This window comes from Lynx canadensis, chromosome C1 (assembly GCF_007474595.2).
Source record: "Lynx canadensis isolate LIC74 chromosome C1, mLynCan4.pri.v2, whole genome shotgun sequence".
Taxonomy (NCBI): domain Eukaryota; kingdom Metazoa; phylum Chordata; class Mammalia; order Carnivora; family Felidae; genus Lynx; species Lynx canadensis.
Genome location: NC_044310.1, coordinates 73,127,227 through 73,151,650, shown reverse-complemented (window position 1 = coordinate 73,151,650; position 24,424 = coordinate 73,127,227). Strand labels below are relative to the sequence as shown.

The window sequence follows — 24,424 nt, the reverse complement described above, 5'->3', positions numbered from 1 at the left end:
ATGGAGATGGCTGTGTTCTAGTAAAACTTTATAAAAACAGGTGATGGGCCAAATTTGGTCTCCAGGTTGTAATCTGTCAATCCCTGTTCTAAGGAAATGACTAAAAATTGAGAAGATGTTCTTCCTATGCTTGTTATGCTGTTATTATGCTCTGATATAATCTATTAAGAACTTAAGGCGCATAGTGATCCAGTAACATGTCTCAAACAATGAGGAAAAGAATGAAGGCATTCTTTGCATTTCTCGCCACAGTTTTAAGGAAGATACTTTGTGTTCCTTTCTAGTTTTCCTATTAAAATGATTGATTAGAACATATAAATATGTATAAAAATGTGTCATTTTTTTAAACTGTAAACTCTGCACATGCTGAGGAAATAAACTCTTTATTGAAGATAAAATATCTTTTTATTTTCCACCTCACGTTTATTGGTAAACTAGACCACAACCATAATGTTGGCTTCTCTCAAAGTAAAAAGTCAGTTAATGGTAAAACCTGGTGAATGATTTACCCACTAAGCCTTTTCTTGATCTAACGTGAGTGGCTAAAACAATAAGCTTAGGAGAAAACGAGGTTTATGAAATAACCCCTGAACTCTAAATGAAGAGCTCTGCTGGAATAGAGCAAAACATGTAACACCAAAAACAAAAAAATAAAAACCAGCATCTGATGGGGCGCCTGGGTGGCTCCATCGGTGAAGTGTCCGACTCTTGATCTTGGCTTGGGTCATGATCTCACAATTCGCGGGCCTGAGCCCTGCACTGGGCTCTGCACTAACAGCACAAATGGGCCTCCATGGAATTCTGTCTCTCCCTCTTTCAAAATAAAGAAATAGGGGCGCCTGGGTGGTGCAGTCGGTTAAGCGTCCGACTTCAGCCAGGTCACGATCTCGAGGTCCGTGAGTTCGAGCCCCGGGTCAGGCTTTGGGCTGATGGCTCAGAGCCTGGAGCCTGTTTCCGATTCTGTGTCTCCCTCTCTCTGCCCCTCCTCCCGTTCATGCTCTGTCTCTCTCTGTCCCAAAAATAAATAAACGTTGAAAAAAAAAATAAAGAAATAAACTTAAAAAAATAAAAACCAGCATCTGAGAAAACGTTGCAAGGATAAGATGTATGAAGAAACTTTTCAATGTACTTAAAGGTAACTATAAAACTAGAAATTACTTAATTACATGTTATTTTTAGCCTGGTCTTTCACTATTTCCCTATACTTAGCCCTTGACGAATACATTCACACTTGTGAAATACAGATGCTAGAGAAAACAAAGAAAAGCATCAATTTAAGCTTTATCTCCCTACCAGCATTCCGAGCTGTGGCCGCAGAAGAATGGGATTTGAAGCCAGAGCTTCTCCGGAGCACAGTCTGAGCCGCCCTCAGCTACACATTCATCAAAGGTCTGGAATAAACACAAAGCAGCACACATGAGCCCTAAACCCAGGTCTCACCTATCAACTACCCTAACAGGGTAAGTAAGTCATTGAATACACGAGGAGCAGCAGGTGGAACGAGCTAGTGAACTAAAGAGATGGGTGGGTTATGAAAATATACTTCAGATACTGAGGAAAATACATGGATTTTCCTCTCGTCTTTGTTTTATGCCAATGTATATAAGAGGGCTTTTTTTTTTTTGACTGCATGACTTGAACCCTCTCCCCCGCTTCAGATAATTTGTCCTTGAGTGTAAATACTGGCTTATGTTGAATTTGTGTATTTGTAATTTCTATCCCCCTTAGAAAGGAAATTAAATAAAAATAAAGCTAAAGATACTCTATGTGAAATAACCATTTGAGAAGAATATAAAGTAGGGCTACACTTAAGTCTTCTCTCCTTTTCTCATTAAAGCAAACAAAAGCTCGTTGTACAAAAAGCAGAAATGACCTCAGACACTTATGACTTGCGTGCCCTCCTGTCCATGGTATCTGACTGAATTAATTAAAAGGAAAAGAGACTCACAGGGTATGAACGTAAAATTAATCAACTCCACTTCCTCAAGCAGTTACTATCTGCCACAGGCATTTTAACAGTAGGCCCCGTCTACCTGAAATGACACTGAGATACCAGAGAGCAAACTTGGGAACTCGGGTTGTGGTGATGAGACACCCACAAATGCCACCTGTTATTTCTGAGAGGACAAAGTGTGAAAGAGTGGAGTCAAGGCTCTTGAGTTTCTGGAAGCAGGTTTGACCATATTTCAAGTAAGTCTTTAAGGACTCCAAACCTCAGTTTCTAATCTATGCAATTAGATAAACTCAAAGGGGCCCTTTCAACCAAAAATCTGAGAACAGGGCAAAAAAATCTTTACACCCAGTGTTGGGTGGTCTCTTTATTCTGGCAACATTCAAAAGACAACAGCAAACACAGTCCACAATCTGCCCATTTCTTTTACCGATGACCTCTTCCATGATACAGTAAAAAGATCTATGACTTGGGTTTGAACCCTAAACCCAGAAAATCTAAGTTTTGTGTTTGTTCCTTGTCTAAAAAAGCAGGACAGGATCTTACTTTGAGGAAGAAATAAAATCATGGATGTAAAAGAATCTGCCACAGCGACTGGTTCACTGTAGGCATTTGATAAACAGAATGTATCTATGTCTGTGCTTGTCTCTCTCCCCTCCTCCCTAATAGTCAAGTACAATGTCTTGTTGGTTCTTGTTCTCCTTGACCTTCACAGCATTTGACCACCCTCTCCTTTCTGAAATCTCCTGGTCTCTCTGCCCCTAAGAGATTCTTGTTTACTTCTTTGGACACTGCCCTTTCTGGCTTTGCTGGTTCTCTGTACCTTTCTGAATGTATTATTATTATCTTCTTTGAAGGCATGTTTTGGTCCTCCTAATAGTTACGGAAATTCATCTCAACTATCTTCTCTTTGCCCACTCCCTTCCTTAGCTTATTCACATTTCCTACTTCCTTGGCTTCATTTATAATTTCTAGGCAAAGAACTTCCAAATCTGTACCTCCAGATCCATTACTTTTCATCTTCTAATACCTCGTGTGCATTTTCATTTGAATTTCCACTATTACCTCATACTCAATACTTCAGGCAACAGAATTACACTGCCTGTGTAATTCAGACTGAAGATCTCAGAACATTTCCTAACACTTCCTTCTTCTCTCTCCCCTAACATCATTGAGGTCATGTCTTTCCAATCTATCTTTTCTTTTTTCAACCTTGCTTTTATCAGGGTCCCACAATGCTGTGTTTCCATTGTTACAATCACTTTCTAATGGGCTCCCCACCTTCCTCCCTTCAACCTGTTCTGTACAAGCATCAGATTAGTGGAAGGAGTCACTTCTAACATCCTCTACTCAGAAACCTTCAATGGTTTCCGGTGTGTCAACAACAACAAAAAAATCCAAATTTTTTATTCTGGCTTTAAGAAATGCTTCATACTCTGCCCTCAATATGCTAGTCTAGCTCATCTCCATGTGTAACTTCCATCTTTACCAGATTAGCCTGTTTTGTAGTTTCTCAAGCATGTGATATGTACCTTAAATCTATATACTTTTGTTGACTACATTTACTTCCTCTGAAAGTGCCTTCCTTCTACCATTGTAGTTTACATGAAGCTACTCTCTCCAATGATTCTGGCCCAAAGTGACTCTTACCTTCTTTGGACTCATATAAATTAATGATATACTGCCTTGTAATAGCCATCTCTTAGGATCCAGGTATCTGTATCTACATATATATCTTTACCTGAAGAACTTGCTTCATGTACTTTTTTTTTTTTTATGTGTGTTATGTTCTCTCTCCTCAACTACAAAGAGAAGTTCTTTGAGGGATCATGCAGTATGCATTTGTGTCCTTTACCACACACAATCTACTGCCAAGCAAATTGTCTGCATAATCAGTAGTTGTAAATGCACTGCAGGGAACTTACATAAATACTAAAGGCACAGTTCCAGTGAGGACGAAGATAGGGGCAGTAACATCTTTTCATGAAGCATTTTGACAGTCCTTAGAGTTCTCTCAAATTCTCTTAGGATCTCTCTATAGCTAGATACACAAACACAAATTATATATACACAAATAAAGTGAGAACACCTCAGTTTACTCTTCAGACTCAATAAACCCCATTTTAGTGGCCATAACGTTATTGCTCAATCTTACTAGATGGTCTGACTTAGATGTGCTGGCCTAAGTCACTTTCTAAAAAGTAGTTTTATTATCATTTATGCCAACTTGTAGCTCATAAAAATAAAACAACTGATGTATGTATCTCTACCATGTTCCAATTTCCAAGAAATCTTTGGCTCAATGAACTGAGTGATGATATATTGGAAGGTTTCTGACTCCATGCCTATCCAATTTAAAAAAGATCCTAGATCATAGTGAGGTGCCTCTGAAGCTCAGAAGAAGCGCTCTGCTTCTTTACGCCTCTATCTGATTAAAGTCCCAGATAGAAAATAAACGAATTATTAAGGTGATTGTGGGTGAATGCACAATCTCTACCACCATTTTGTGTAAGACTCAAACATTAAAAAGATTTTGCTTAAATAGAAGAAACTAGGATATTAAAATACTGCAGTATTTTTTCTTTCTTTTTTAATTTTTAAATTTTTAAGTGACCTCTACACACAATGTGGGGCTCGAATTTACAATCCTGTGATCAAGGATCATATGCTCTACCGACTGACCAGCCAGGTGCCCCTAAATGCTACAGTATTAGAAGTTTCCAGAGTTGCTCTGTGGACAACTTTGGGAATTTATCCACTATTGGAATTAAAACAGATTAATGAATAAGCATGTATTAAATCCTATAGTTAGCCAACTCCTAATTCCTGTGCTCAACTCTTGAAGTATTTTTGTATTTCAAATAATAAAATGTGTAGATATTCTTCAAATCTACTTTTGGCCAGTGATTTTAAATCTGCTAGCCCATTCTGGGAGTCTCCTAAAATCCATTCTTCCAGAGTCATAGAAATTTACCTTCTCTTACAGTTAGGTATAGCCATGTGACTAAGCTCCTGTCAGTGCATTGGAGGCAGAAGTGATGTGAACAGGTTCTGGGTCATTTGGTTATTAAAAGGAAACTGCAGGGCTCCTGGGTGGCTCAGTCGGTTGAGTGTCCGACTTCGGCTCAGGTCATGATCTCGCGGCCTATGAGTTCGAGCCCCATGTCGGGCTCTGTGCTGACAGCTCAGAGCCTGGAGCCTGCTTCAGAGTCTGTGTCTCCCTCTCTCTCTGCCCCTCCCCCGCTCATGGTCTCTCTCTCTCTCTCTCTCTCTCTCTCTCTGTCAAAAGTAAATAAAACATTAAAAAAAAAATTAAAAAAAAAAAAAAGGAAATTGCTTGCCTTCTACTTCCTTTCTTCCCACAAGCGAGAAGGCAGATATAGTGGTGACCCAAATTCAACCAAGCACATAAGGACAATGTCTTAAAGAACAGCACAAGTGGGGCACCTGGGTGGCGCAGTCGGTTAAGCGTCCGACTTCAGCCAGGTCACGATCTCGCGGTCCGTGAGTTCGAGCCCCGCGTCGGGCTCTGGGCTGATGGCTCAGAGCCTGGAGCCTGTTTCCGATTCTGTGTCTCCCTCTCTCTCTGCCCCTCCCCCGTTCATGCTCTGTCTCTCTCTGTCCCAAAAATAAATAAACGTTGAAAAAAAAAAAAATTAAAAAAAAAAAAAAAAAAAGAACAGCACAATAACAATATGGAAGGAACCTAGGTCCCTGAATAACAGTGTGGAGCTTAGTTGCTCTAAGAGCCTGGGCCCCTCACTTTTAGGGTTTTAAGTATAAAAATATTATTTAAATTATTTGGACTTCTTTCTTTTAGAAGCTTAGCATCTATTTTAACTAATTCACCTACCAAATATTTTATTAGACAATATAAAGGTGGAAAAATAGATCGGGTTTTGCCTCCTGTGTGGTTCCTTCTTATCATTTGGGGGCAGAGTTTTGCTCCCATCAACTAAAAGAGACGATCTAAACATGGCCAGTAGCAAGGAAGACGTGGAGGAAACAACGGACTATGAATAATAAAAAACTGGTGAACGTACATGAGTGTGCCATGTCTTAGCATAACAGAAATTCTCCCATTTCTACGTAAATATCTGATGAATAAAGTAAAGCATTTCCTAGCAAGAGAAACCAAATTAAGATAACTCAATACCATGTTTAGCACATCACCCTGATAAACTGGTCCACTAAGATTTTAATCAAGATGAACTGTTTCACTGACTCCTCTACAGTGACATTAGTACTTGGGTTTCTGTATTCATAGCAGAACATGCCATTCAAATGCATGGTCATCAAAACTTTCCTGCTTACCTGCTAGCTTTTATTAGCTTTGCATACATTTTGGTCATATTTCAGAAATAGGATTTTCTATACATAAATCTTTTTCTGTTATAAAATTTCAAGTCCTTAAGATAAAAGGCAAAAACAAATAAAAACACTCCAGACTCTGTTCCTCTCCCACAAAACCTGGTTCAGTACACCAAAGAAACAAAAAATTATGATCACCTTTTTCACTTAAAAGCCATCTTTGTTTAGCAAGAACAATTTTTTGTCAACAAGATACAGATACTTTTAAAAGCATGAAAGTCCAAACATTCTCTAGACTATTTAGATTATTAGTTTAGATACTTAACTCTTAAAATTGAAGTTTAAAAAAATTAATCAAAATTTGATGCTTGATAGTGATGACAATTATATTTACATTCAAACCCTTTTCTGCAAATGAACTTACATAGAAAACCAAAGCTAAGAGTAAGCTCCCTCAATTTCCTGCTTAGACAAAAGCTTATCTGCATCTCTAGCCCCCTGCTGCCCTCATATTTAAGGAGGTGTTTCCTTCTCCTATCTTTGAATACCATCCTCACCCCTTTCTAAGACCCTGCTCCATCAATTTTCTCTACTCTCCTGTATCACCCATCACCCCTGCTCCCTTTGGATACATAATATGCCCAAGTGTCTGTCATCTTAAAGAAACATTTCCTGATGTGTTTTGTTCCTTCTAAAGCCAAACTTCTATCTCAAGAGTAGTCTTTCCTCTCAGTCTTAACTTCATTTCTCAGTTACTCCTTGACCCTTTGGATTCTACTTATATTACTTTCTCAAACATCCCTAATGACCTCCCCATTGACAAATCTAAGGGACAGTTTTAAATCCCCAATGCGCTAACTTCTTTGCAATGGAAATTATTTTCCCATCTATTTCAAGGACCTCATTCAAGGGTCTGATTCTCTGGACCTCAGTCCCCCTGGCCGTGCTCCTCTTTCTCTGCCTACCCCTTAAACGCCAGCAGTCCCCAGAACTACATACTTGCTCCCCCTCACTTTCTTCTTTCTTTTTCATTTGGTCCTCTTTTCACATTCTAAATGTCTTCCAAGTGCAATTTCATTCAATCTCTTGTTTCAATTCCCACCTAATGTTGCTAACTCCCAAATCTATAGTTTAGTTTAGACCTATTTCTTGAGATACAAATACAATTTCTAGTGGCTAACTCCACTTACTTCTACATGACTAAAGATAATGTCCAGTTTGAACTCATCATCTCTTTCTTAAACTCCTGTTTTCTCTCTTTTGGTGAAAGGAAACACCTATGGTTCAATCAGAAACCTGGGAAGAAGACAAGTGAAGGCTGACTCTGGTTTGTGTACCTTTTACTGAGTTGTAAAGAATTATATTGCTTTCCTGTGATGCTTTTTCTATATAATAAAATACTTTCTATGCAAACAGTAATTTCTCACATGCCTTTATGAGACAGAATAGTAAAATTCATGCTCTATATACAAACCATGGTCAGGGGGTTGTGAATTGCTAAGAACTTCGGAGGCGATATTTTGTAAGTTAATGGCAGGATCAGGTAGTACAGATTTCTTCTAAACTCATTACTATCTTTTATAAGTTAACACATATTTTTAGGTAGAATATTCTAAATTCACTATTATACAGCAGCTGTCAATTAAGTCTAGTTAATTTAGAGTAAGAAATAAAAAAGAATACAAATTGGGGTAGGAATTGTAATCCCTGGGACCACTGAGTACTTAACAACATAAACTGACTCTCCTTCACATTGTTATTTACAGCAAGTTAACACTCTAAGAATAACCCCACCTTGGTGTTCTGCTAATAAAACAATAGTTAATAAAAACTGTTTAACAATCTATAGGGGAGTTCAAACCTGAAAGATTTATAAAATAAATTTTACATATTTAGAAAATGTGAGTGATGAGAATTATAGGTGCAGTTAATATTATTTAGAAGCCACAGGAAGGCCTACATTGAAAGAAGGACTGAGAGACAAACCATGGTTATTCAAACTTGGATATTTTGTAGAGATTTTCTCCAAATCAACAGTGTACCTGTCACTCGGCAGAAAACAACGACAGTGTTAGTAGCCAAGTGTTTTCAAATGGTGACATCTGGCAATGTCTGGAGACATTTTTGGTTTTCACAGTGGGTGGCGGTGGGGGGGGGGGAAGGGGGGACAGGATGCTGCTAGTCAATGATCAGAGCTGCTGGTAAACATCCTACGTGTATAGGCAGCCCCTCACAACAAGCAGCTGTCTGGCCCAAAACAACAGTGTTGAGGCTGAGAATTCTGTGGCAGTGACAAAAGTTAAGCTTTCAAACAAAAAAATAAAATTCAGAAAACTTGATCTGCCACCGTAAGTTTGACAGTTTCCCAATACTTAAAGACTTCTCTGATGTGATCAGTGGTGATATTAATGAATAGTCTTATATTCTGGTACTATATAATCAAATGCGTCAACATTTGGAAGGTCCACATAACTCAGTGTGTGTATGTTTCCAATGACCAATGCATGATGTTACAAAATTATGCTCTGTTAAAAAATCCATTCAAAGTATAAAATATATCAATGGATTTTAATGTAGCAGAGCATAAGAAGTTCACTGCTGTGTTTTCAGATTCCACACTTCAAAGACTTTAAGAAACTACTACTTGCCAGGTTTTAGTGTAATATTAAGAAGAACATCTACAATCTTCTAAAAAGGCTATTAAAATCCTCCCTTTTCCAATTACGTATCTGTGCAAATCTGGATTTTCTTTATATACTTCAACCAAAGGAACATGTTCAACACACTGGTTCAGTAGCAAATATGAAAATCCAACTGTCCATATTAAGCCAGATATTGTAAAAAAAACTTGCAAAAATGTAAGATACAACTCTGTATTTTTTTGAAAATGGTTATTTGCACTAAAATATATTATTTATGATACCATATGATGGGCTTCCAACTGTTACCTTTAAATTAATATTTTCTAAATTTCCCAGCAAATTGATACATTTATTGATACTGCTAAATATCAACAGCTGTAACCCACACAAACAAAAGCTTTTTCCAGATCCTTAATAATTTTTAAGGGCAAAAGGAGATCTGACACTATGAAGTTTGAGAATCACTGATTTCTCTATATAGGTTTTTATTGCTTATCTTTAGGTTATTTAATATCCCTACTTTCCAGATGCTGGCCAGAGATTATACTAAAGCAAAACTCCAGTTACAAAATACAAAGAACAGAGTATTTGAAATTTCCCAAATAAATCTTTTGTTCCTTACAAGATCAACTGAAAGCTGTCATAGGCATGCATATGCCTGAAATGTGTTTGAAATGACTGTTTGGCAGTGTAAGGAGGGAGCAATGTAGATTACGGAGTACTGCAGTTTAAAACATAATAGTTGCATATTATCTGATATGCTTCCAAGCATCACTTGAGATGTCAACAATATACAGTTTAATGGAAGTGAAGCCAATGCAAGGTATTTCCAACCTTTGCCAGGTACTTCCTGCGTCATTACAGCCACCTTTTAATCCCCCTTATCTTCAAGTGCCCTGCCATTTAAAAAATGTTATATGCCATGCAGTCTTATCAACTCTATGGATACGAGTTTATTAATTAATGAAAGCTCTTGCCAGTTAGATATGGAGTTATTTGTAATAAAACAACATCATACAGGTTTAGGTCCGAGAATGTTGCCAACACTCGTGTCATGAGAAAGAAGCCAAATTATTAAAAATGTATATTTCAATACGTTTCAAGACCAAAAAGTCCATTTTGCCTATCATAAGATGAAGTAATTGTTGTAATAAAGCATTTGTATATGGCCCTGTACTCATGAGAATTAAGGTAATAGCATTGTGTTGATGTTACTAATATTACATCTAAATACAGATATGTATTAATAGGTATTTTATGATGACATAAAAAGACAAAAACAAAAACAAACCAAGCCCTATAATATCAGGGGGAAGAATGGTTAAGTCTCTAGGCTTGAGAGGGCGTATCTACTTGAAACTTTCAAATATGAAAGGAAAATGCCTGAAGTTTTCTGTGGGCATTGAAAATGCCACTTTGGAACAACTCTCACATACAAATGTTGGGTAGCATCTGGCATTCCCTCCCTCCTTTATAAAGGGTACAGGGGGCTTAAGACTGTGAGCTCTGGAATTAGAGTACTTGGGTTTAAATTCCAGCTCTACCATTTACTGGTAGCATTAACACTGGGCACGGTACTTAACCTTTCTGTGCCTCAACTTCCCCATCTGTAAAGTGGAGACAATAACGGTACCCACCCTACAGAAATGCTGTACAGGCTACCTGAAAAAATACATATATATAAGTTAAAACAGTACCTGATGCACAATAAGCACTCAATAGATGTGAACTATTATTGTTGTTATATTAAGTGTTATTATTACCTAATTCCCCAAACTACATAGGGCAGCAACCACTAAACCATGGTATCCAGGGCTGACAGTGACAGAGAGTGCATGTAGGAACCTCTGTGACTGTAAATCTTTTCCTTACTGACATTAATATTCCTTTGGTCAAAGGAGGGAGATGAATACTAACATTTACTGAGTAAAAAGAGTGTAAATGAGAAGGCTAAACTTTTAAAACACTAAAGGAAGGAAAGGAGAAAGAAGCATTAAAGTGAATTTAGAAATAACTATCAATAAACTGTGAAGTACTAGGTCACAAAAGAGTTTTATTAGATTTTATAAAGAAAGTAAATAAAAGAAAATCACCCGCTCACGTGACACAGAAAGCCCATCTAACTTAAGAGAAAAAGTAATTGTTGGATGTTAATTATTATATCCAGTATCTAGCATCATGATTACGCAATTCTTTACGTAAAAGAATACATTAAAAGGTGTAGAATTCACTCATTCAACTCATTTGCCAGGCACTTAACAGATGAACTGGGCACTGTGCTTAACACTAGGGAAACAGGGAGGAATGAAATACAGCCCCTGCTTCAGGGAGTTGACAAGCTTTTAGAGAAGACATACATGTAAACGAATAACTCAAATATCACAAATAAATGCTTTAAAAAAGGGTCTGAATGGAGTGCCCTGGGAGCCTTAAAAAGGACACGGCTAACTGCTTATGGGGCACCAGAAAAGACTTTGTCGAACAGTTAACATTTGAACCGGACCTTAAAAGTGGACAGTTTTCCAGAGTGAAGGAGAGACATTCTAAATATGGGGACAACACGTGTGCCAAAATTATGAAGGAATAATAAGTTTGGAGGACGGTGACATTTCATGTGGCTGAAGCACCGGGTGCCTGAAGGAAAATGAGGCAGGAGAAGTCGGTCTTGGGTTTCATCAGATGGTGTCTCCTGTGCCTTGGGCAGACTTGTGAGCAATGGGGTCCCAGTAAAGGTGTTCCACCAGAAAACTGACAAATCAGTTTGCTTTCTCAGAAAAATAACTCTGGTGCTACTCTGGAGGAGCACTTAAATAGAAGACAACCCAAATCTGAACGTGCTTATTAATAAGTAAGATTATTATTCACATCTTGCCTGAAGAAAACAGCTGCTTTGGCGAAACAGTGTTCCTAAACCAATGAGCACAAATCAATATAAACTGCCATCATTAAGACTAAGAGAACCAAAGTACTTACTCAAAACCATCATACGAATGAATAATTATAATCGTCTCATAGAAAACGGTTAGTTAGGACTATTGTAAAAGAAATATTCAGCTCTAGAACTAAGGTAAAATATTTTTTAAATGACAAAAAATTATGTGTACTCCAAAATATCAACTATATTTGACTTTTGCTTCTTTATACTTTTGGGTTCTTTTCAAAATTTCCACAATAAGCTAGTAGTATCTTCATAATGAATAATAAATTTTAAAGGCAATTATTCATTGCAGTTGATAAACAATTACCTTTCATAAACATCTTAAAACTTAACTATTACCTTTTTGTCTCCTTGTTTTCGTCTTCTTAACCCTGGTCTATAATCATCTCCGAATCTCAGAAAATAATAGTAAGAAACTAGCCTCTCAATAGGATCCCTTATAACATTAATGTAAATTGGCTTCTTCTTCACACCAAATCTGAAACAGAACAAAACGTAAAAGGTGAAATCTATATTGTCATTTGTTTTGGGGTGTCCTGAAATTGTAAGTTTGAGGTATTATTACTTCTATACGGAAAGAAGAATGTGCATTTATTTAAATAAAATAGACTATGTGGAGATTAGGAAACAGTTTATGATTATTTGTTACAATATGATAACCAGGAAATAAGAATTTAAAAATCACTGCTGAAGATAAAGAAGGGAAATTTGAACAAAAATAATTTTTTAAAATTTTACTGGCAAGAATTACATAAAACATCTTAATTTTATATAGCAATGATTTCTCATTTCTGGCCCACCAAACCAGACAAACATTATCAACGGATACAGCATTAAGTCCACACAATATGACCACTGGAGTCAACCTTCTGCTCTTGCTGATTTTATTTTTATTATTATTTTTTTAAATCTTCATTTATTTTTGAGAGAGAAAGAGAGAGCGTGAGCTAGGGAGGGGCAGAGAGAGAGGGAGACACAAAATCTGAAGCAGGCTCCAGGCTCCGAGCTGTCAGCACAGAGCCCGACACAGGGCTCAAACTCATGGACCGCGAGATCATGACCTGAGCCGAAGTCGGACGCTTAACCAACTGAGCCACCCAGGCGCCCCATGTTCTTGCTGATTTTAAAGACAAGAGTGAAAGCCACTTGGTTTCAGCACTGTTTCCTTGGGGAATGAGAAAGAGTTGAAGGAACAAAGGAAACACAGAAGGCTTTTACTTTAGCAACGCATGCAGCCCCTAGAATTGTCCAGCTGGCTCCTGTTCTAACATCCTCACTTGTCCCAGTCTTGAAACCTTCATGTTATCTTGATCTCTACTTTCCTTTATTCTTCACTTAGTACAGTTACCAAGTCCTTTGATTTTTTTCTGCTGTTGGCTTCCCCACAGATCTGACCTGTCCTCATCATTCCCTTCCTTTCCACCACCGTCCTCTCCCAAGGTCTCTGGTTTGGATTACTGCAATAACCTTGCTGGTTTTCTTGCATCAGTGTTTCTCCCTTCCAACCTACCTTTTAGAGCAATTCCCAACTGATATTCCTAAAACACCATTTATTAGATCACTCTTCTTAGAAACATGAAATAACTCTACTGTTTATGTTGACATCGAATCCAAACTCCTTTGCCTGGCTGCTAATGTCTTCTGGCCTATGTCTCAGGCACCACCTTATTGACCTAACTGTATTTTTAACTGTCCTCAAAGAAGAAGCCAGCTATCTGTTATGGTTAGGCCCACCTCTTCTACCTCCCCCAACCTATTACAGTTACTCCTCTTCCTCCTTGCGTGCCTTCGCTCATTCGGTCTTCCTTAACCAGAATGCCAGTCTCATTTTTCCATTTTTTTCTGTCACATTAATTAATTTAAAGAAATACTTTTTTGCATATGCCAGCACTATTATAATATGAAGAGTACAGCCATGGGAAAAACAAATTCCTTGGCTTTGTGGAGCCAACGCTCTACTTGGGAGAGACAACATAAACATAGTAAAAAGTACTAAGGAAAAGAATGAAGGGAAAGGAACAGGGACTGCCAGGAGAGGTGGGAAGAGTACAATTCAAAAATAGGGTTTTCCAGGAAGGCCTCACTAGTATTAGGTGATGATAGGAGGGAGCCATGTAGATGAAAGTGTTCCAGGAAGATGGAACTCCAGGAGTATGAAGCCCTTTAAGCAGCTAGGTGCCAGGTGTTCTCAAGGAATAGCAAGATGGGCCTGGCTGCAGCAGAATCAGAAATGGAGAGAGAAGGGGGTGGGGTGGAGGAAATGCAGATCATGTGGGCCCCGTAGATCTTTATGAGCATCAGAACGGCAGCCTGACTGAGTCAGCAGGAAAGTATCATTATGGGATGTAATGTACAGCATGGTGACTGTGGTTACCAACACTGTATGGTAAACTTGAAAGTTGCTATGAGAATAGATTTTTGAAAAGTTCTCACCATAACAGCAGCAACAAGATGAAAATTATTTGAGGGGAAGGATGTGTTAACTAACCTTATTGTGGTAAACATTTGACAATATATACGTGCATCAAATCATCACATTGTACACTTTGAACTCACACAACGTATATCAATATATCTCAATAAAGCAGGAGGGGAAAAAACAACCATTGGCTGCTGTTTTGGAGCAAAACACAGAGGGCCAATAATGCAATCTTGTAAAGTCTAGACAGCCTGTGGCACACGGTACTATCTGCTTTCACGGACACCTGCACCCAGGAGCTACTGCTCTCAGGCAAGTCTATCCACTGCTTATCTTACTCATACTTGTCTTGTAAGTTGACAATTTTCTCCTTAGCACCATGATCAACCATTTGAGAATAGGCACAGTACTCTACATTTCTTTTTATAGATTTCACAAGGCCTAGTATACATAAATACTTGCCCACTGATTAATTAGTACTAATTTGAAAGATTAGAAAAATACTAACAATCTCTCTGAAAATAAGAATCACGATGAGAAATGATAAAACTAAGCCTGGGTTGTAGGACTCTGGTAAGAGACAAGTGAAAGTTGCTTATTCTTTTAAACCACTCCTGGTATGTCCACTCATCTGTCCACAGAAACCTTCATTTTAGTGAATAGCTTAGAATTTAAATTTCCCTTCTTACTAAAATCTTTTTCCGAAGGCACTAAAAAGCAAATAGCTAAACTAACCAACCATGTCTCCCCCTTATTTCTGCCTACTGCAATCAATGTCTTACACACAGCGGGCATTCTATAAATGTTTTATACTTAATTCTTAAGCAAATGAGTAGTGAAAGAGACTACAGATAAGAGAAAAAGCAAGGTGCCTGGATAACTGGATTCTTTCAGTCTCTAAATTACTGAAAATTAACTAAACAGGAAGTTTCTAACCTACAAATAAGCTGTATTCTACAAGAACCGTTTTGTGTGTAAAAAGTGGTCAACTGTCTTGAATTTCAGTTCTTTTCTCACCATTAACACTTAAGGGCACTAAAATTTGTGTTCACATGGAAATACTGAAAACTACAGAGAATCCTTTTGTAAAACATTAATTACAATATTACAGTTGTGAATTGTTGATCAGAATTGGGATGCATTTTTTTAAGTGAACAACTCATAAAACTATAAAACCAATAATGCAGTAAAAATTTTTTTCACAGTGTTTTAAAAGAGGAAACAATATCATTACAAATATATGGCACTGTCACACTGGGCATTACAGTAGAAGCTCCATGAGGGCAGGACTGTTTCCCTCTTGTTCATGGCTTTGTTCCTAGTATTCAGCACAGCGCCAGACACACGAGTGTCAAATATCACAGAATTACATTGAACAGACTATTGGGAAGTAACCACTTAGGAAGACTTTCTGTGGGACAGTGCACTCAGCAGTGAGAAGAGGTGGGGAGGCATCAGGAATACACAGGTGCTACATGAAATAGGTGGAAAGTCTTGTAACAGGAAGCAACAAGGAAGGGAAAGTACAAGATCGTGGGGTAAGGGCTCCAATCTTCAGACTGTGGGATTTCCTGGGAACCCCCTTACCATCTTCTCCATTATTAGCCACTGACGACTCTGAGTCATTCTCTTGGGAATTACCTCCTTCCCATATCATCTTCCACCACTGCTTCCTCTTTTTTCCTTCCCCCTAGTCCCCGACATGTGGGACAGACAGCAATTCTTACCAAGTGGCAGTGAAAAGGGGATATGGCACTTTACCAAATTCTCCTTGCTGTCTGGAAGATGACTTTCTGGAACATGGCTTTGGATGGCAGTTACCTCTATGAAGTATGATTTCAATGAAATACATGTGAACTCATTCTGAAGATGGATAAGACTACTGTTTATAAGGTAGGGTATGGTTATAAGGTAGGATATGGCTATATAGACAAGAAAGCAAGAGATTCTAACAGAAAACAGGCATGGTAAAGACAGCATCTGGACTGTTTAGCTCAGCTGGTTAGGAAACAGGCATACTTTTAGGTTCGTGGGTTTAATTCTTTTGCCAAACAGGTAGTTTTGTACAGGGGGAAGTGTTCTATGGTTGTAAACTCTGCCTTTAACCTGACCAGGCATCTGAACTGTTCCTCAGGAGGGCTCAGGTGGAAGTAGAGACAACCCATCTTCATTCCAAAAAAATATAAACTATTATTATTGACCTGTTAGAACATGATCTTCCTAGGAAAAGAACAGCATCATTTGGTAGGCATCTGTAATGTTCTATAAAGATCAAAAGGCAAAAGTCTAACGTGAGCAGCAGGTTGGTAACAAGACATTTTAGGAACCTTGCTCTTGCCACATCAGCATATGTGGAGTGACAAAGCATGGACACAAACTCGGCTCGTTTCTTTACAAACACACCCTACATATTTCGGATAGATGAGTAGGCATCAAGAATTGTCAATAGAGCAAGTACATACCCAGAACATCTGAAAGGAACCTTTTCAACAAGCTGGACAGATCTCAAAGAGGGCTGACTAGCCTTCAGGAAGCACAATGCTTTATGATTTCTGCTTTATACTAGGTGTGACATCTCTAGGAAAGCAGCAGTCTCACTGCTTAGATGGGACACTCCCATCTAATATATATTTATTCCAGACTCTCTTAGCCCTAAAGGGTTCACAGAAATTTCAAATCCTCCCCAGTGTGGCAGGTTCCCAGTGTCTTGTTTTGAAAATAGTATATGACCTGTTGGTATTTGTTGGTTCCGCTGGTGATGTTGTGATTTTTATAGTAATTATTTATCTCTAAAAAAGGGCATTCATCTACTATGCGTCTATTAAAATAGCCCAAATTTAAAAAAAAAAATTAAAAAAAGGTCTAACAATACCAAATGGTGGCAAGAATACACAGCACCTGGGCCTCCCATACATTGTTGGTGAGATTGCAGAGTAACACAGCCACATGAAAAAAGTTCTGCAGTGTCCTAGAGTTACCATAAAATCTAGCAGTCCCACTTGTAGCTTTTACCCAAGAGAAACGAAGACATACGTTCACATAAAACCTGAGTGCAGGGGAGCCTGGGTGGCTCAGTCGGTTAAGCGTCCGACTTCAGCTCAGGTCATGATCTCACGGATTGTGGGTTCGAGCTCCATGTCGGGCTCTGCGCTGACAGCTCAGAGCCTAGAGCCTGCTTCGGATTCTGTGTCTCCCTCTCTCTCTGTCCCCGCCCTGTGCACACTCTGTCTCTCTCTCTCTCTCCCTCAAAAATAAATAAAGATTAAAAAACAAAAACACAAGAAAACCTACGTGCAAATGTTTCTGCAGCTTTATTCATAATCAACAAAAGCTGGAAACCCAAGTATGCAGAAACTGGTGAATGGATAAAGACTGTGGCATATGCACACAATGGAATACTACTTACCCAAGAATTAACTACCAATATGCATAAATTGGATGCATGTCAAAAGTCTATGCTAAGTGAAAGAAGCCAAACTCAAAAGACCTGGTGACTAATTAAAAAGTATGTGGTGAAGAAAAGGGTTGTCCAAGAGGACTCTAGGTTCTGGCTTCGATGTCTTGATAAATAAACAAAGGTAAACTTCCCAAAAGGGAATAATGGAGGCAAACACAAGAGTCTTGAGCAATACCTTAGCTGGGAACAGGAAGGGCCAGCACAGATTCAGGTAGGGAGAAGAAGAAAACACCGGTAGGACAATGTGGTAAATGAAAGGAGACAGAATTTTAAAAGAACGTTAACACTGCTTTGCGTGAGACACAGAACCTACTGCTTCATATACATTATCATATTTAATCCTCACAACCACCACGAAGTAGCTACTTTAATTATCTTCACTTTATAAACGGGGAAAATGCAGACCTGAAGTAACGTGCCGGTAAGGAACCGAAGGGATTTAACTGCAGGTCTGGCTGGCTTCAGAGACAGCTCCCTAGCAGTCTACGGGATCAGTGTTGTAAAAAGGGCTGGTGGTACGAGGTCAATAAAAAGGCAACTCTCGCATATTGCCTGTAATGATTAAAATAAGGAATGTTTCTCTAGTGTTGTGACGTATTTGTTGAAAGCTATAGAAAATGGTGCTGACTTCAACCGGCTCAGGAGAGAATTACAAGGTAAAATGGACAATCTCACCTAAATCTATAGACTGACAAACTATATTAGGCCTAAAATATTGTCACTTTATTACTCTCTAGGATACCTTAGACCTAGTGAAGCACTCAGTTATGTGTCTCTTGTCCTGACGTATCTGTGCTTTACTGATTGACCTTAATTGTTCTGAAAAAGACAACAGGGGTGATGTGGACAAACCAAATGACAGTGATAAAAACCCATACTCTTTCCTGGGGACAACCACAAAGGTACACACCTGACATGTACCTGAATAAAACTGCTGTACCAAAAATCATTTCCAAATAGCTAAGACAGATACCGACATATTAGCCATAGGTAGCTAGGTCATAGACAATCTCAGCAGACTGATCGAAACCAGCATGAACAGTTTTCTTTTAGCTGAATATTATTCACTATAAAGGCAAATGTCACTGAAATAAACCAAAGAGATGTTCTAATGTTTTTATTTTGTAAAATCTGAAAAAAATCAAAGTGGAGGTAATAGATGGTGCTGGTTAGGAGTATGAATTTAAAAGGGAGGATGATCTGTAATATTTTCACTGTTTATAATAAAACATAATTCCGGGGGAAAAATGGGGCTTCCGTGAACTCACTGAAGACAAGAACTACAACTTATTCAACTTCATGTGGCCTGTACTCTAGGACATTTTGAAAATGTCCAACCTATACAATTTTTTAAGTGGAAAATTTCTACATTCATGACATTAATGATCATATCTGCATTATTTTAAAATTATGGTGTTCACTAACTGAATAGAAAAAAAACGTAATTGTACACTAAAAAGAATGAGGAAATATGCTAAAAAAAATCGAGAGTAAAAAAAATCAAGAATAAGACTAAGACAGAAAGGAGCAAGACAGGACAGGAATACAAACTTGGAACAAAGATATTTCTGTTATTATGCTAAAGTCCTGAATAAAACCAGATAAATATAACCAAAACATGGCTTGAGCACATATAGGCTTACATATAAAATGTGTGTTTCTTAGTGATTGGTCTAAACCAGAAACCACTTTTCATTTTTGATTTCTTTATCTTGCTTCCTGGGTTTCTGGGGACATACTGAGTTTATATGCTTTTCAGGGACTCTTTTAAAACAAATGAAAAGCTATGTGATTAAATATTTCTTTCACCAAATTCAACTGTTTTCTCCTAAAGGCAAGTATTTTAGTGGACTCCACAAAGTACTATGGCAGTCCAGAATACATTTTGAAGAATAAAGTATTTTAAAAATTAGTAAGGTTATGTTTCTTTCCTCTTAGTCATTCATGGTGAGTATGCCTGTTACACTAAAATTTACTTTAAAAGATACTAGTTACATCTACCATAGTTCTTGATGATATACATCAAAATACATTTCCTCTAGGTGATTTCTTTTAGGTGTTTATTTAAAATCTTGTAAAAGTCCGTTGAAATATTTTACAATATTTTTAACCTCTAATAGCATGAGACCCATTATGAAAATACTCAAAATCTTAAATATTCGTTAGTATTTAATAAATGAGATTAATCTTTTCAAGAAATTTTGTAACTTTTTCATCTGCAAGAACCCTAGCATATACCAGAGCTTCAAGTACAAGACTTTTGCCCAAAGCAAAAGCACTCAATATATTATTTTAATAATGGAAACCTCAAGTATTATAAACCAAGCTGTATTTGGAAAAAAATAAATCATTTAGGTGAAAGAGTAACAAACATTCAATTGAAGGATAATGCAGCCCTCAGGGAAAATATGCATATGAATCGAGTTTATGAAATTGGTTCAGTGCCTCTGCAAGGAAAAAATAATTAGTTTATTTTAAAGCTGCCCATAAAATGTTTTCAATATTGCATTATGAATTATTTACAGAAAAATGTACATCTAACTTTAAAGCTACCATTTTACTGAAACATCTTGAGTACTGTGGAGCTAGAAATAAGAATATATTATTTCATGTACATAATATTCTGGAGATTCCCTTTTAATTACATGCTTTTCAAAAAGTTAAGGTTTAGTATCTGAATCAGTAATAATTCACTCAACTCTTTTTCTTTTCAAATTCAAGAAGTTAAAATGACTGGGATATCAATTTAATTTTCAAATTTTACACAGAATGTTCTCTGGAGTTGACAAACACATGACAGTATATTACTTTGAAGTCATGACTGCTAATGAAATAACTGAGGGGACCATGTCTGAGCTTAAATCATTTTAAAAATACATTTTAGATGTGTCTTTGAAGTTAGTACAGGTTATTGAGGAAAAGATTTGGATTTGAGGTTTTACTATATAATGCTACACTATGTGCTGTGAAACAAACATTCAAATGGATTTAGAGTAGCCCATGTTTAGAATACACCTTGTGCCCAGTTTGTGGAACAGTATCTTAATATGGCACAGACTCCAGGGGGAGCCACACAGGACTTGCATACCATGCAAATGCCTGGAGTTTTATGAACTTTTCTTGAGAGAATTATGATAGGAATACCCTGAACCCATTCCACCCCAAAAATATGGAAAATGAGAATTATTTATCTCGTTTCAGACAAATCACCATAAAGGAAAATCACCATCTTTTTAAGAGTGTCTTTTGAATACACCACAATTTTAAAACAAACACAACGTGGCCTAAAAGAAAGTGTATACTTTTCTATGTCTTGGCTGAAATGCAGAGGCATTGGGTAACCAAAAAGTGTGTGATGGGGTTCTCTGCTTTCTCAGTTCTCGGTCAATGATGTGTTAAGTCAGAATCTGACTGGCCTCTAGGTTAAAACGTGGGGCTCTCCTAAAATAGTGTCATTTGGTTGTAAACGACACATAAACAGAATAATGATAAATAACTTTAAAGAGTATTACTTGCATTTAGTCTAATTTGAATTTCCAAAATTAATATGACAATTTTCAATTTAGGAACACTAGAGGGCAGTAAAACACTAGAAGGTATATTTAAATTACATTATCTAAAAGTGGCAAAGGCAAGCCAGTAGTACATTTTTAAAAATCAAAATAGTAACAATTTAATACATTTGTGTCTTTTTAGGTTGCTAAGGTACAAAGCATTCTTCAGTGTGTCATTTCAGGTATAACTTACTTTGCAAAATCCAAATAAGAAACATGTCCATGATAAAACCCTGGTTTCATCTCTTTCCAGGAAGTTATATTCTTTACAAAGCGTACCTAAAATAGGAGAACACACTCATTACTTAAGTTCAACTTAAAGAAAAATGAAATTTGATGATAGTAAAATAGTTTCCATTTAGGCTTTTAAAACAAATCACACCAGTTTGACAATTACAGAGCTTGAAACACAGGTTTCAACTAAGGAGAGCACAGTGTGATCTGTAATTACCAATTCATCATGGAGAGAGCTATTATCACCACACTCAGAAAAGAGTGAGACAGAAGCCTGAAAAACCCACACAATGCAATCATTTACAATGCTGCACAGTGAGTAATTCACAAGGGGTGAGGGGAGGGTGGGTACCAACACACGCGCTCAAGTCTGTTTTTGACTCCCAGAAACTCATTATTCACAAAAAATCGTATTAATGGCTCAACGAATGAAACAAAAAGTAATCCTTAAACCAAAATGATTAAAGATGACGATTAATCAGAGAACTTTAAAGAACTAAAGATATCATAAGATTGTTGATAGAAAGGGTTAATAAAATTAGAGATGTGATATAGAAAAAAATTTTTAAAATCTAAATATGTCACTATCACTATTTTAATTTGCTGGAATTAAAAGTATGCAAAAGATTAGTTAATAAAAAAATTCTTTTACTGCAAATATATTTTAAAAATTTAAAGAACTGGGTTAATACAGAACTTGATAAGCCTAAGTATCACCAGCTATAAAAGAGCAGTGATACACAATTTCTCAAAGAAAAATGGCATCTGTTTTTGATAAGCAATTTTCTGAATGATAAACAGCAAGTGGCTAAGAATCTTCTAGGGACTAGATATAGTGTAGGGGCGGGTTAGGGGGTAGAGAAGGGCTAATGAGTAGGGGGCCCAGCACCCTAAACTGCACTGAAAGCATCTGCAAGCTGTGACCACAGGCTCTAAAGCACAGGCCTATCAACTGCATACTTCTGACAATTTATCAATCTTTCATTTACATTTTAGAATAGTTAGTCATATGGAAATATTCTGGACCACTTCTACCAGATTAGTCAAAAAATTAATAGCACTGAATGATGATGGCTGCCTTCTAGAAAAGGCCTGTTGGTAGGGCAGAGCACAAAACAGTGCAGAAGCAGCCATATGTCAGAGAATGTGAACTAGGGAAAAACAGAAGGTTCTGAGGAAATTTATTTTTTAGGGGAAGCATTATGCTAACAGAAATAGAGTTCTGGGGTGCCTGGGTGGCTCAGTCAGGTGAGCATCTGACTGCGGCTCAGGTCATGATCTGGCAGGCAGTTGACAAGTTCGAGCCCCCACATTGGACTCTGTGCTGACAGCCTAGAGCCTGCTTTGGATTCTGTGTCTCCCTCTCTCTCTGCCCCTCCCCCGCTCATGCTCTGTCTTAAAAATAAACAAACATTTAAAAAAAATTAAAAAAGAAAAGAAGTAACAGAGCTCTTGGAAGGGAAGTGATACAAACCTTATCTTATTATCTTATACACATACAACACCCTTAAATTAAATCTGAAAACTACTACCATCATGTAGATGATAAAATTATGTTGCCTTAGAAAATACACCTGAGTGCCCCATAGTTGGTTGAGCATCCAACTCTTGACATCGGCTCAGTTCATGATCCCAGTGGGATCGAGACCCATGTCAGGCTCTAAGCTGAGTGTGGAGCCTGCTTGAGATTCTTATGTTCTCGTATTCTCTCTCTCCCTCCCCCTGCTCTCCCCAACTTGTTTTCTCTCAAAAAAAAAAAAAATACAAAATTATATTTTAGCAGATATTTATGACTGTTCCCCACCAAAAAAAAAAAAAAAAAAAAAAAAGAGCCAAATGTGATTTGAGCTTCTCATGTTTCCTATCTGTTTAAGGAAGGCACCAAATAAAATAAAAATATCAAATTGCAAATGAAAAACAAACAGAAAATGAAAAATTAGATAACCCAAAAACTGAATCCTTAAAAAATTTTACATGTTGAATATGAAAAGTCCTTATAACTGCCATTTACTAGTAAATTATTTCATATAAGCTTTTGCTTCTGTGAAAATCAGTTCCATTACTTCAGCCGAAAATGAGGGGGAAACAAAAGAAGGAAAAGAGAAAAGGAATGGGAAATGGTGGTTTAAGGGTACTTAAGGCATAGTTAGCAACTCAGCTTTATTTCCCAGAAGCCTAGATTTAATGGAGATGTGATGGTGTGGGAGAGAAATGAAAGGAGATGCTAGACTGGAATCTGAGAAAACAGTGTTACATAAACCAAATGTTAGAGCGGATCAATGGTACAAACTCTGAGTACACTGTGGTAAAAGACTCAGGTGGAAATAAGAGTTAGGTATAAATATAAACTTCAAGCATCCCTCATTCTTCCACCTTTCCTAAGGATGGTCAGTATTAAACTGAACCCTCCTAAGAACATACTTTATCCAGCACGTGTCCTTCAACGTGAGGTGAAGAGCCCAGGAAGCTGGATAATATCTGGACTGCTGCAGGGCTTCTCAAACTCAATGTGCAAATGGATCATCTGGGACTCCTGTTAAAATGCAGATTTTGATTCAGCAGGTCTGGAGTGGGGCCCAAGATTCTGCACTTCTAACAAGTCTCCACATGATGGCACGTCAATGGACCACATGGAGGAGCAAGCCTCCAGCATGGGTAGGCCCAGGAGATTTCGCTTGGTTTTATTTACACGAAGCTTGTTTTTGTAGTGCTTTGCAGAGGAGGCCCTGAAGTGTATAAAAGCTCTTCAGCAAAGATATATCTCATATTCACTGCTTTTATAATAAGGGAAAAAAAGTGTACTGAAATAGAGTGAACTTTTAAAGACTGCCTTGTAAGCTCCCACAGTACATAAAACAGAAGTGAGGACAGGGGCAGAATAAACCCTGCCTACTCAGTCTCCTCCTACCCACGCAGTG

General features: G+C 37.6%; 1 protein-coding gene across 3 annotated transcripts in view; it reads right to left on the bottom strand.

Moving 5' to 3' along the window:
- Window positions 1–24,424, bottom strand: part of HS2ST1 (heparan sulfate 2-O-sulfotransferase 1) — a 174,153-nt gene that overhangs the window by 5,520 nt on the left and 144,209 nt on the right. For all 3 annotated transcript variants that reach the window (XM_030325202.2, XM_030325201.1, XM_030325203.1), the window contains 3 exons: window positions 21,466–21,551; window positions 12,182–12,320; window positions 1,294–1,391 (listed from right to left, as the gene is read on the bottom strand). In XM_030325202.2, the coding sequence (XP_030181062.1) occupies window positions 1,294–1,391; window positions 12,182–12,320; window positions 21,466–21,551 (323 nt within the window). The remainder of the gene's footprint in view (window positions 1–1,293; window positions 1,392–12,181; window positions 12,321–21,465; window positions 21,552–24,424) is intronic.